Genomic DNA, 14,857 nt, shown 5'->3' on the forward strand with positions numbered 1-14,857 from the left:
CCCTGCAGGATGGAAACGAGGGCCCCTGAGCAACCTTGTGCTCTTTCTCCAGAGCAGGGCTGTGCCAATAGCGTCTCCCGGCCACGGCCTCCTTCAGTGTAAGTCCCGGGGAAGATCGGAATGACTGCTTGGCAAGGTGAGGACGGAGGAGCCTGGTGGACCCCACAGGTCTGGTGATGCACACTTAGGGATTGACGTGGCTTCGTTTCCCACATTTCTTTCACACAAAGCACGATTATAGGGAAGTGCTTCCATATGGCCCGTGGAAAACCCCAGCCAAAAAACAGCTTCAGCTGGCCAGATTCAGAGCAGCAACAGACATGAAGGGGCCGTAAGGAAAAGCGAGGATGAGAAGCACCGAGTTTTCATGCAGGCAGGCATCTTTGCTAAGTCTGGCCTCAGCCCCAGTACAGGCATATAGAGCCTGAAGCCTCGTCAGCAGCCGGCGGGATGCCCCCAGCTCTCACCGCATAGCTCTCCTCGCTGCATTCAGGGATCTGTCTGTGAGCTCCAGCTGCCCTTCCTTTGCAGAAATTAATCAAAAATATTAGATTTTTAGGGGCCCTTCTCCTGGATTGTCCTGAACTGGCATCAGGGGTCTGAGACCCCTTCAAAAAAATCAGAATGGCAAATTTGGGGCTTATGGGGACACATGCATTTTTCTGGAGAGAAAATGCATAATTATCAATAGACTCTCAAAAGGATCTATAATCCCAAAGCTGAAATTCAATGAGAGAGAGAGAGGATATGAAGTACCTTATCAAGAGTGAGGAACGATGCAGTCAAGCAGGTAAGCCCCTTTCAGCCAGCCCAGCCCCCATCCCATCCCCTCCCACCCCAGGGCCTCCTCCACATACTTCTCCAAAAAGACTGGTTTCTTGACCCAGTTTCACTCAGCTTCTACTCTGGTTCAATTAGAATTTTCTCAATTTCTAATCTCTCTCAGACCCTGACAAGATGACATCTTTTCTGATGAGATTTCCACACTTTTTAAAGCCAACAGTAACTGCAGGCACTTCCCCCAAGGCCTGAGCTGGTGATGATTTTCCCCCATTAGTCCTCTCATCCCAAAGCTGTCCTAGTTAACTCTTCACAGCCCTGCCTGGTTCTTCACTGTCTTCCTCTGGATCTTATTCTTTCCTCTATCTTTGGTTTCTCGTACAATTCTCTGTGTTTTGACACCTTTGACAAGACTTTCCTCCACACCCATCAGTAGCTCTCTCAAAAACAATGCCCCGGCAGACCAAGTGTTGATTTCGAAATCTGTTTACATTTAATGTTATGTTAGAGGCGTGACATCCTTTGGTACCCATATGAGCAATATTTCTAATAAAAATATTGCTAGCATTTACTGAGCTCTCTCTAGGTGCCAGACACTATTTGGAATGCTCGGCATGACTGAGTTATTTAATCCTGACAATAACTCCACAAAGGCGGTACAACCGCTGTTCCCAGTTTAAAATGAGAAAGTCAAGATACACAGAAAAGTTCAAAAACTTGCTCTGTTTACAGAGCTAGTAAACAACAGGCCCAGGATTTTAACCCAGGCAGTCTGGCCCCAGACTCCAATTTCTTAACCATATTCCTTAACTTCTCTATTCCTTAGTTTTCTCACCTGTAAAATGGGTCGGACAATGTCAAAACCACAATGTAAGGGGGCTGGTGGAATTAAATGATATGCCTGAAGAGAATGTTGGGAATTATAAAGCATTAGATCACTATTACTAATAACAGAATGGATGGAATGTGATATACTTGGTTTCCCATCTCCTTAGAAGCCAGTGTGTCATATGCCACAGTTCTGGTCAGCAAGGCAAAACTCCCTGGGGAAGACGTCCCTTCCTGACTAAAGGGCACGGTATTAAAAGAATGCCTTCTGCACCACCTTCTTCTTTATCATCTGCTGTGTGGATGTGTTGTCTGAGTATTTAATAGTGACTTAGCAACCCCAGATGAAAGCCATACTCTAAGCTGGTGAAGGAGAGACAGGAGCCTGGTTCCTCAAAAACATAGTAAAACAGCTTCCCCAAACTTGACTGCCAGCTCCAGACTTCTTGTTAGAAGAGATATGTAAACTCATGTATCTATAAGTTGGGTCTTCTGTGAATTCCCATAGAATGCATCTCTCACTGGTACCCCACCACTCAAAGCCAGCTCCTTCAGGAAGCCCATGGATCTCATGGTTTCCAGTCTCACCTAGGCCCCCTTGCAGCTACTCCTCTACTTCATTACTGCCTTTTTTTTTTTTTTGGCTGCGCTGCGTGGCTTGTAGGATCTTAGTTCACCTGCCAGGGACTGAACCCGGGCCCCAGCAGTGAGAGCACGGAGTCTCGCTGGGAATTCCCCTCCTTACTGTCTTTGATGAGTTCCTTATCCTCCTTTCCTTGAAGCAAGCATTCTCGAGTCCCTGATAGCCCTCACTCTTTTCTTTTTTTTATTGAAATATAGTTGGTTTACAATACTGTGTTACTTTCAGGTGTACAGCATCTTGATTCAGTATTTTTGCAGATTATATTCCATTACAGGTTATTACAAGATATTGGGTATAATTCCCTGTGCTATACAGTATATCCTTCTTGCTTATCTATTTTATATATAGTAGTTTGTATCTGTTAACCCCAAACTCCTAATTTGTCCCCCCCGCTTTGGTAACCACAGGTTTGTTTTCTACATCTGTGAATTTGTTTTATTTTTTTAATTTATTTTTTATATTTTTAATTTATTTTTTATTTATATTTTAGGGAGCCTGAAATCTTTTCATAATTCCTTGGCACCATAGTATTAGCTCACAAAACACCCACTCGTGCTTATTGTCTGCAACAGATGATTTATATGATAGTATTTTTTTGCAATGAAAGAATACTAAACCTGTTTCTCAAGTCACTAAGCACCCTCCTGCTACAACTATTCTGAAAGCTTGCACAGATATTTTGTTGTACTTAAAATTTTGTTTTTTCTACTGTTAATCCCTTTGCCAATGTTTTATCCTAAAGAAGAAGGAAGTGATGTAGAGATCATAGCTTCCAATGAAGAAAAGGATGGCTGGAGAGCAGGGTCATCTGCCTCGTCTTTATCCTTCAGTCAGTGTTAACTATGTGTCAGACACTTTTTCATATATAGTCCAATTTGATCCTCACAATGACCCTAAGAGCTGAGCATAATTATTATTCCCATTTGTGAATCTGTTTCAGAGCCCTCACTCTTAAGCAGCTGACTCTACCTCCTAATGAACAGAGTTTTTTAAAAAAAAAAAGACAAAACACTGTATTGGAACACAGTTAATTTCTCAAGGGTGCCTGTAGTTATCCAGTTCTTGACATGGTGTGGGTGTGTACCCCTCCCTTATTCCTGGGAAAATCCTTCCCTTGATACATTCTCTCACCTTCTGTTCACTCCTAAACCCACTGCATTCAGGCTTTGGTTTCAGCCAGAAGTTCGTTGAAACCACTCTTGCTAAGGTCACAAATTTGGCTTCAAATTGCCAAAGAGAAATTTTTGGACCTTAATTCCAGCTCACCTCAAAACAGCATTTAACATGGCCGACTATTACCTCCTTTTTGGAATTACTTATTCCTTCAGCTTCTATACTGCTTTGGCTAAGTTCTGAGTTTACCTACTCTTTTCATTATCTTTTCACTTGAATTCCCTTAAACGTTTTCCCTGGCTAAATTGTCATGACTTCCTGATATATTCTATATACTCTCTTTGGAGGGACTCAGCTAATTTATAGCTAAAGAGCACCAAGATGGGGATTTTGCCACTAGCAACAACGGACTAACATGTTTCAGATCAACTCTTCCACTCCAAAGACAATCAACATCTGTTTGAAGGTATCAGATAGGTACCAAGGCACTGAATACTTAAGGGGCCAAATTTCGGGAAAGAAGAAAAACCCAGGGAGGTGAACGTTTGTCTTTTTTTTTTTTAACATCTTTATTGGAGTATAATTGCTTTACAATGGTGTGTTAGTTTCTGCTTTATAACAAAGTGAATCAGTTATACATACACACATGTTCCGCCTAGAGGGGTGGGATATGGAGGGTGGGAGGGAGGGAGACACAGGAGGGAAGAGAAATGGGAACATGTGTATATGAACATTATCTTTGATATGCATCTCCTCTCCATGCATTCCTTACCCTGATGAACAGCAAATAAATCCACCCAGCTGCTCAAGCTGGAAAATCTGCAACACCCTACCTCTCTTTTCTCTCTTACAGTCTTCATTCAAAGAATTATCAAACTCCACTGACTCTCTTCAATCTCTCTCCCATCTGTTTCTTCCTCTGCCTCTCCCACCACACTACTCCCGACCAAGGCCTCATTATTTCAAACGCCCTGGAATATTTAAAAACAGCATCCTGCTTAGACTCCTTGTTTCCTGGCTCACCTCCACATGCAGCCAGAATTATTTCATTAAAACACAAATCTAACCATGCCACTCCACTGCCTAAATGGCTTCAATGACTCCATTTAACCTGAAATGTGAAGCACAATGATGAAGGCCTTTATGGTTGCCTGCTGTCTTACTCCCCCAACCCTAACCAATATGCAATCCTAGTAGTTCCTCAACAAAGTCCAGGCTTCCCTCTAGGGTCACACCATGAACTCTGTGTTTCCTCTGCCTGGAAAATCCTCTCCACCTTCCACCCCTTCTGTAAGGTTCTCCCTATTTTGGAAGAATAAGTAACATCCCTATTTCATAAGTTACATCCAAATAAACACGAAGAAATAAAAGAGTTTAAAGTAGGAACACACAGGGACTTCCCTTGTGGCGTAGTGGTTAAGAATCCACCTACCAATGCAGGGGACACGGGTCAGATCCCTGGTCTGGGAAGAACCCACGTGCAGCGGAGCAACTAAGCCCGTGCACCACAACTACTGAGCCCGTGCTCTAGAATCCGCAAGCCACAACTACTGAAGCCCATGCACCTAGAGTCCGTGCTCCTCAACAAGAGAAGCCACCATAATGAAAAGCCCGCGCACCACAACGAAGAGTAGCCCCCGCTCTCCACAACTAGAGAAAGCCTGCATGCAGCAACAAAGACCCAACACAGCCAAAAATAAATAAATAAATTTATAAAAAACTAAAAGTAGGAACACACAAAAAAAAGCACTGGCAGAAGGCGCACATGTATCATTTTTTCCCTTTAAGGCAAGGGTCAGCAAACTACAACCTGAGGGTCAAATTCAGCCTGCAGGCTAGTTTTTGTAAATAAAGTTTTATTGGAACACAGCTGTGCCCATTGGTTCACGGGTTGTCTGTGGCTGCTTTTGCCTGGCAACAGCACAGTGTTGAGTAGTTGAGACAGAAACCATATGGGCTGAAAAGCCCTAAAATATTTACTCTCTGACCCTTTACAGAAAAAGTTGACTGACCCCCAAATTTTTTTAAAAAAATTTAAAGCAGATATTATTGAACTTAAAAGATGGAAAAGTCTGAATATGCAGAACTTAGAAACTACTGATTCTACAAACACAAACAATATTGAAAGTCAAATGACAAACAGAGAACATTAGAAATAGGTACAACAGACAAACAAATAGTATATATTCATGATACAAGTGAGGAAAAGATCACCAGCCAAATAGGAAAAAGAGTAAATGACTTCAGCAGCTAACTGAAACCTGAAGAAGTATAAATGGGCAAAAAATGCATGATGGTATTTTCTACCTTGTTAGCAATCAGAAGGGGGCAAAAAAAATAATGACTCATAGTTTACCTTAAAATAATCAGCAAATTAAAAAAAAATAGTTATACTCTCTATTGGCATATGTTCAAAGAAACAGGTAGTCTTAGAAGAGGTAACTGGAATAGGGACTTCCCTGGCAGTCCAGTAGTTAAGACTTCACCTTCCAATGCAGGAGGTGTGGGTTCGATCCCTGGTGAGGGAGCTAAGATCTCACATGTCTCCTGGCCAAAAGACCAAAACATAAAACAGAAGCAATACTATAACAAAGTCAATGAAGACTTTAAAAATGGTCCATATCAAAAAAAAATCTTAAAAAAAGAGGTAATGGGAATAAAAATTTGATATACTACACTTTTTGGAAGAAATTTGTCTTTTAGAACACGGGTCAAAAGTTCTTTCCAACGAAAAAGCTTAGCGTTGGGAAAATGTTATTCTAGTATCAGACGGTCTAAAGCACATGTTTTATGGTAACATCGTATCGGGTTTAAAACCTACTTTTTTCAGGAGAAACGTGTGACTTTGATTGTCCCCGCACCAGCCTGCAGGTGGCGCCGTCACCAGCACAGACGCCACAGTTGTCTTCCTTGGCGTTGCTCCCCAGTTGTCGGTCGCAGCCCACTGCCTGCAGACAGACAGAAGCACGGCGGTCAGGAGCGGGTAGAGATACGGGGATGTGAGACCTTCTGTATGTCAGAAACCGTATTTATGGTGTTATCCTTCTTAAATGTATGAGTTGGCTCTCTTTTATGAGGATATACTTTTTAAAAGATAAAATAATATATAAAGCTTGACAGTACCCTGTCATTTATATGATTCTTCTCCAAAGGCCAAAGAATTAAAAAAGACTTGAGACTCTCCCTTGACACTCCCACTCTTACTGTTTTATTTATAATTTTATTCAGATATTTTATGTACATAAAATGAATGGAACATTACAGATATTTCCTCTCTCCTCTTTCCCCACCCCTTCCCTCTCTTTCTATCCCTACCCTAGTCCTATTCTCTCATTTCTTCCCCCAAATGACCACTATTCTGAAGTTGATGTATATCCTTCTGGTCCATAGTTTTATTTTATTTTATTTTTTCTGTTTTTAATCTCAATCTATACCTGTATCTTAATACTGACGATATATCCACATCTCTCTATATTCTGTATTTGTATCTCTGCATTTCCTTCTGTTTATCATTATCTATACCTATACCTATCTCTACCTGTATGTCATTATATATATATGTGTGTATATATACAATCTTTATAAAAACTTTTATAAACAATTTTTAAAATATAAGGAATTAATGAGAGAGCTATCTCATAGAATATGCTTATACTGATATCCTTCAGTCTCTTGTGAATTACTGCTTTTGTGAGTTGTGTGTGTGTATTTGCTAGACTGTGAGCTTCCTTGTATGAGAAAAAGGGCTATGTCTTATATTTCTTTTTATTTTACAAATATGTCTTTTACATGATGTGCGCCCAATAATATTAACTGATGAGCTAGTTTATCTCTACCTCTGCATACACATTCAACTTTATTTGTATCTACAGGCCTGGTGTGTAAGTGCAGAGACCTTAGAGGCAAACAGCCCACTTACAAAACCTGCCCTGTCCTACCACCCCTTTCAAACTGCAGGGTGTTGAACAACTGAAACTCTAGGAGACTCATTTTCCTCAAGAGTAAAATAGGGACAATAATACATACTCCACGTAGGGTCTACTAAGAATGAAATGAGAAAATATATGTGAAACTCTTAGTACAGTGGTTAGAATACTCAAAGGGCTCATCAAAAGAGAGCCCCTTTAATCTCTCTCTGTTTTTCATTTTGTTTTGACTGCTGGGTTGAGCCCCTATGCTTTGGTTTGGAGAACTGCTGGATCAGATTTTGTATCCAAGGTGTTGAAGAGAATATAAAACAGGACGAAGTTGGAACCACATCTATAGACTGTTCTTTCCAAAATGCTGGTGCTGAAGGGAAGGAAAAAGATCAAATGAAAGTTGCAGGGAGAGGTAGGAAAAGTTCCAAGGAAGTTTAAGGAAAAGCCTATGATTAGAGATATTTTCAAATTCACAAAGGGCTGTCATGAAGAAAGGGTTTACATTTGTTCTGTGTATTTTCAAACGGTGAAAGCTACAGGTTTAGGCATAATTTAGTTCAATATGAGAAAGTTTTTAAAGTCAGAGTTATCCAACAATAAATATTCAACCACGGGCTAGGTAGGAGACTTTTTGGCAGGAAAATTGGAGAGGGGATTAAATTATTTGATGAGCAGCTGAATCCTTTGAGACCCTTTCATCCTGATTATATGATTTTTATAAAGATAATAGTAAAATATTAATAATAATAGCTGATTTTTATTGAATGCGTACCACGTACCTGGCATTATGCCAAGTATGTTATACACATTATTTCATTTAATCTTCATAACAACCTTCTGATACCTTCTATCTCTATTTTACAAATAAGGCATCCGAGTGTCACTGAGGTTATATGACTTTCCTACATTACACAACTAGTGTATTGTTTTAAAACCTGTTTTAAAACCCAGTTCATCTGACAGCAGAATTCTAACACTATACTATACCTTCCTCACCTTTAGTATCAGCAGATGGACAACAATGAACCCAGGTACATAGGCCATTATGTTAATATTTACAAGTACATGTGGAATAACTTAAGAGTGATTGATTTTGGAAACACACTCGCGTGGTTGAGATTCAATCAGTGAGTAACTTGTATTCATGCAACTTTCTCAAAGGGTAGTAATTCTACCATCAAATTATAGAAACACTGTTCCTCGGCCAAGCTCTGTCCTCACACATCTGTGTCCCTGAGCACTTTGCATTTCATGAGAATGAGAATCATCCTTTATCTGGTCATCCAGGAAGGGTGTGGGTTTAGGAGCTAGGATGGGTTTGTTTTGAAGAGTGTTTGGAGCCTTGCAAGACCCTGGGCAATCGAATACCCCCCTGAGCGCTGACATTTATTTCATAATTTTTAAAGCTAGAGTTCATCCAAATATTACAGCCAAAAATAAGCATGTGAAAACATCACAGAAAAATAATATCTGAAAAGAAGGTCTGGTTGCCTTGTGATTAATAGGGTATAAGCCAGAACTGCCCTTGAATTTGAGGGACTACCGAATTTTCACTCTCACTTCACATCATAATGAACACTGAGCAACTTTCTAAGAATTGCCTCAAGTATTTTCAACTTCTGTGACTTTTCCTGAAGTCAAGATCTCTAGTGGTAATGATTTAAAAACCACTAATCGATAAACATAGCAATAAACTTTATTAACATCCATACACAACCAATTTCTACAGAGCCAGGCACTACAGAGTATAAATTAGTAAGACAAGATTTATATTCTACGGTGTAGTTAATGAGACAAGTTATACAAGATAGGGGATAATATAAACAAAAATTTAAGATATATGAGCAGTGCTTTGGGGAATAAATACACATATATAAATCATCACTTCAGCTAAGGATTATTTCATAGTACTGGCATATGATTTCTTAATCAGCTCATAGAAGTCAGTGTTTAAATAAGGGTCGTTACTCCATATGAAGCAAAACATGAATTTTCCAGCTCAGTCAAATATAATCCTTCAAATTTTTTGAGTCAACTTCTGCTTGAGATCTCTGAAAATTGGATTCTACCTTACAAAAAATTCTAACATTCCTGCCTGAAAAATCAGAGGATATGGAGCTATGGTAATCATTAGGAATATTCATAAATATTTAGCTTCTCCAGCCCATGGAGGATTGCACTTCCCCACCCCCTTAGAAATTAAGTGTAGTCATTGACTGCCTTTAGCCAACGAAATATGAGTCTAAGTGTCTGTGTCACTTCTGTAAGAAGCTTCAAGGGTCAGTGTGTGAGTCACACATTCCCCTTCTCACTGCTGTAGTTATTATGCAAAACGTGTTCCAATAAAGCCTCCCTCAGTCTGGGTCTCTGAGACGTTCAAGAGCAAAGACTCCTGCTGACCCACGTTGGCCAAGTAGCGTGAGCTAAAAGTCACCTTTAATTGTTTGAAGCCACAGAGCTTTAGGGGTTGTTGGTTACTGAAGGAGAAACCTAGCCTGTATTATACTAGAGTACTATTTAACTATTAATGGATAGAGCAGGGTCATTAACATCAAAGGGTTGTTCGAAACTGGCCATTTCACATTAAAATCCAGATCTCTGGCTCCTGTTGACAAATGAAAACTCTGACATGTTTATACACGGTTGCCCCCTTGAGCATATTAATGAGCAGATATGTATTCTCCAGCTCATGACAGCCCTCATCACTCACTATGACTAGACTTGAGCAGTTTTCTTCCAGAGTGGAGGGTAGATATTTGAGTTTCAGCCTCTATACTAAACTGTCTAAGCATCACTCACCTATCGTGCTGACTGCTGTCTACTAGAATCACATCTTACTTCCAGTTAGAAAAGTTGGCTATATTTGTAGCAATACAAAACGTACAAATATCATCAGTATAGCGCCATGGTTAAGAAAACAGATTTTGGAATTCGGTTTCCTGGGTTCAAATTCCAGCTCTACCACTTTCTAGCTGTGCCGTCTGGGCAAATGACTTAGCCTCTTCAAATTCCAGTTTCCTTATAGACAGAGTGGGGATAATGACTATCCCAGCTTCATAGTGTACGATGAGCTAACACAGTAAAGAGCTTAGACAATGCCTGACACCTTGTAAGCACCCAGTAAGTGTTAGATGCTATTCTTTTTACTAGAAATACAAAGTGATTTCTTCATTTACACAGTTGTCAAGGAATTCAATAAATGTGAATGATAAATCAGACTTGTTCTGCAGATCTGGTTCCAACCAGGTCCTGTTTCTGATAAAAATCAGACCTCCAAAGCAGAAGCAAATTTCATTCAGTGTGTATAGTTGTCTCATGCTGTCTGCTGTGCTCAGACTCATGGCAGGTTCTTCCCAGGAGCACGGTGACAGGGTCATGTAAATGAGCAAACTGTAAACACACTTGCAAAAATTATTTGTAGTCTCTGTCAAGTGAACATCAGGGCTCAGTTCACTGATCCTAAGGCAATCAAAGAGAATCACACAGTTTACTTTCTCCCATCCTAATGGCTGTGGACAGCCACAGCCACATTGTATGGGAAAGGGAATTTATGTGAACATTGTCCGGTGGAAGGAAAGATACTGAATTCAACTTAGAAGCGTCTGAATCACTTTTGAAGAAGGGCATGCAATTCTTTTGACCTGAATAGCCTTTGCCAGAAGATCACTCAGCTTTCAGAGAGGTATCACCTATGACTGCCCAAAGAATCCACTTACTCATGAGACTCAACAGAAACATGATAGGAAGCACATATTTTAAAGGAACTAATTTGGCATTGAAAACCAACTTTATCCTGCAATCCCCTTCAAACCTTGGAAACTACTGGAGCAAACTATGCACATCAGACAAATAAGAGGGAGCTCTGGTCAGTGCCCACAAGGAGAAACCAGGGAAAGAGAACCAGTGTAGCCTACAGGGCTCCTGTGTGACAGCGGTTCTGCTGGGCTCCTGAAATGTTGTTCATGAAAGAACGAATTTGTTTTTTTTTAAATGAACTTTAATGTTTTTTAAATGTATCACATAAACTAGTTGTACTTATTTTCATGCTGCCTTACAAACTAAAAAAAAAATCACTATAAAACCATCTATTTACATTTGTCCTTAATAGCAAAATCAACTCTTTCTTTTTTTTTTTTTTTGCTCAATACATTATTTTTTTTCAATTGGGGAATAGTTGCTTTACAATGTTGGGTTAGTTTCTACTATACAGCGAAGTGAAGTAGAGTTCCCTGTGCTATACAGCTCATTCTCATTAGTTATTTATTTTATACATATTAGTGTACATATGTCAATCCCAAACTCCCAATTCATCCCACCCCCATTTCCCCCCTTGGTGTCCATATATTTATTCTCTACATCTGTGTCTCTGTTTCTGCCTTGCAAACAGGTTCATCTGTACCATTTTTCTAGATTCCACATATATGCCTTAATATACGATATTTGTTTTTCTCTTTCTGACATACTTCACTCTGTATGACAGTCTCTAGGTCCATCCACGTCTCTACAAATGACCCAATTTTTTCCTGTTTATGGGTGCATAATATTCCATTGTATATTTGTACCACATTGTATATATGTACCACATCATTGTATATTTGTACCACATTGTATATATGTACCACATCATTGTATATTTGTACCACATTGTATATATGTACCACATCATTGTATATTTGTACCACATTGTATATATGTACCACATCATTGTATATTTGTACCACATTGTATATATGTACCACATCATTTGGCTGTCAGTGGGCCTTTAGGTTGCTTCCATGACCTGGCTATTGTAAATAGTGCTGCAATGAACATAGCGGGGCATGTGCCTTTTTGAATTATGGTTTTCTCTGGGTATTTGCCCAGTAGTGGGATTGCTGGGTCATATGGTAATTCTACTTTTAGTTTTTTAAGCAACCTCCATACTGTTCTCCATAGTGGCTGTATCAATTTACATTCCCACCAACAGTGCAAGAGAGTTCCCTTTTCTCCACACCCTCTCCAGCATTTATTGTTTCTAGATTATTTGATGATGGCCTTTCTGATTGGGGTGAGGTGATACCTCACTGTAGTTTTGACTTGCATTTCTCTAATAATTAGTGATGTTGAGCATCTTTTCAGGTGCCTCTTGGCCATCTGCTGCACCAAGCAGTGTTCACTCCAACCATGTCACTGAGACTGCTTAAGCTGAGGTCACCAATGATCTCTGTTTGGTCGAAATGAAGCAGGCATATTTCAGTTCTTTTCCCTCTTGACTTCTCTGAAGTATTTGGCACTGCGAACTTCCTTCTTAAACACTCACCCACCCATATCTTGTTTTTTCCCAGTTTTCTATTAAACAGAAGACTGTTTTGTGTAGTCTCCATCATGTGTACCTCTTCCAGTGCTTGCCCCTGAAATGATGGGGCCAGAACTCTGTCCTTGGGAATCTGCCCTTCTCACTCAGTCCCTAAGGACATACATTAGCTTTAACCATGGGACGACCCCCAGATCTATATTCCTCATCTAGAATTCTCTCCTAAGCTCTAGATTCATGTATCAACTTGGATATCCACAGGTACAGCAGGCTCATCATCTTCTCCCCACATACTTGGTCCTCACTCAGTATTTTCTGTCTTGGTGAAGGGCTTCATCATCTACTTAGTTATTATGTCAGAAATCCAGACATCATTCTCAAATTCTCTCTTTTTTTCCCACATCCAATCAAACATCCAGCCCTAAAAGATCTGCTTCTTTAATCTGTAGAATTTGTCTCCCCTTCTTCAGTCACCCTATCTCCACCTTACTTTAAGCCCTTGTTATCCCAACTTGACCTATTATTATCTGCTCCAACCCTGTCTTCCCCAAATAATCTGCCACATTGCCACTTGAGTGATCTTTCTAAAAACAATCCCAACTCAGCTATTTCTTATAAAATTCTTCAATGTTTCCTTTCCTCTTATAACTATCAGAATAAGTTCATGATTGGTTTCCACCTACATCTGTTGCCTCAATTTCAAGCATTATCCCACAGGTATTTTTCACCTCAGCTCTACAGAATGAGTCAAAGATGTTTAAACACACCTACTATCACATCTCTTCACCAGCGCTATTCCTTGTGCTTGGGATTCTCTTCCTCATCTTGATATATGTAACTTCTACTCAACTTTTCAAAACCTCAGTGTCAAAACAGTACCTTGATCACATTGCTCTTCCTTAGCCCAGATTAAACTGTTTGTCGGTAACAATTATTTTTCATTATAAAAGCAATACACACTCATTGTCAAAAACTTGGAAGACAAGAAAGCATAATTCCACTGACAAATAATAGCTATTATTATCATTTAGTGGAAGAGCTCAAAAGTTAACTGGTGGTTACAAAGGAAAAAAAAAATTGACAGCATATGAGATAGAAAAATGAAGTAGTAAACTCTGACCTTAGGGAAGATTAAGCAACAGCAAACATCAAATAAGATGGTTTAAGAGTAGGAAAGAAAGGAAGAGAGATTGGTTAGGCTACCAAGGGAGACTGACTAGTTTAGTCTTGGGGTAGAAAGGTGAAAGTGAGAGAGGAAAGAAGAGTAAAATGTGAGAGATTTGATAGAGGTACCAGGATAGAGGACATGCAAGCAAATACACTTGGTGACTACAATATGAATTCAGGAAGGTAACACTGAGAATTGTGGTGTCATAAGCAGACATGAATAGAAGTAGCAGTTAGAATAACCAGTGGATCTGGGAAGAACAATACTAGTTCATTTGAGAAGGGGTGGGGATTGGAGGAATTCCGACGGTGTATTGGAGGAATTTGCGGAATCTCCCAGAATGGATATCAAGCTTGAACTAGAAAATTCAGGATTGGAGGCTGAGAGAGAAATGAAAGAACGACCAAGAGTTACGAAAAGCCTCTGCATCTGCGAGTAGATAAGACTCATTTATTCAACCAGTTTTTAAGTGAGGACCTTTGATGGGGCCAGACGTTGTCAGGGTACTGGGGTATGGCAGTGAGTCTAAATGTACCAATTCAAAAGACAGAGAATGTCATAGTAGATCACAAAACAAGATCCAACTATCTGTTGTCTGAGGAAACCCACTTTAAATATAAAAGCATCTATAAATTAAAAGTAAAGGGATGGAGAAAGACACAGTATGCTAACATTAATAAAAATAAAGCAGGGGTAGGTATATTCATTTCAGACAGAGCAGACTTCAGAGCAAGGGGAGTTATCAAGGGCATTTATGTAATGATAAGGGTGTCAATACTCCAAGAAAACATAACATTCTTAATGTGCATACCCCTAACAATGGAATGCCAGAACACACGAGGCAAAAACCTACAGAACTGCAAGGAAAAGTAGATGAATCCACTACTACAGCTGGAGACCTCAACACCCCTCTATCAGAAAGAGGATAGATCCAGCAGGTGGAAAACATTGAGGAGAACTAAATGAATGGAGAGATATTCCTTTTTTGTGGATAGGAAGATTCAATATTATCAAGATGTCAGCTCTTTCCAACTTGATTCCACCAAGTTATTTTGTGGATATTAACGAACTGATTCTAAAGTTTACATAAAGAGGGAAAAGACCCAGAACAG

The 14,857-nt window shown here is 39.7% G+C and overlaps 1 protein-coding gene across 1 annotated transcript in view; it reads right to left on the reverse strand.

Annotated features, from left to right (window-relative positions):
• ADAMTSL3 (ADAMTS like 3) overlaps window positions 1-14,857 on the reverse strand; it is a 358,752-nt gene that overhangs the window by 189,952 nt on the left and 153,943 nt on the right. Inside the window, 1 exon segment of the mRNA XM_024742722.1 lies at window positions 6,186-6,312. Coding sequence (XP_024598490.1) covers window positions 6,186-6,312 — 127 coding nt within the window.

The sequence above is a fragment of the Neophocaena asiaeorientalis genome, unplaced genomic scaffold, assembly GCF_003031525.2.
Source record: "Neophocaena asiaeorientalis asiaeorientalis breed wild unplaced genomic scaffold, Neophocaena_asiaeorientalis_V1.1 scaffold155, whole genome shotgun sequence".
NCBI lineage: Eukaryota > Metazoa > Chordata > Mammalia > Artiodactyla > Phocoenidae > Neophocaena > Neophocaena asiaeorientalis.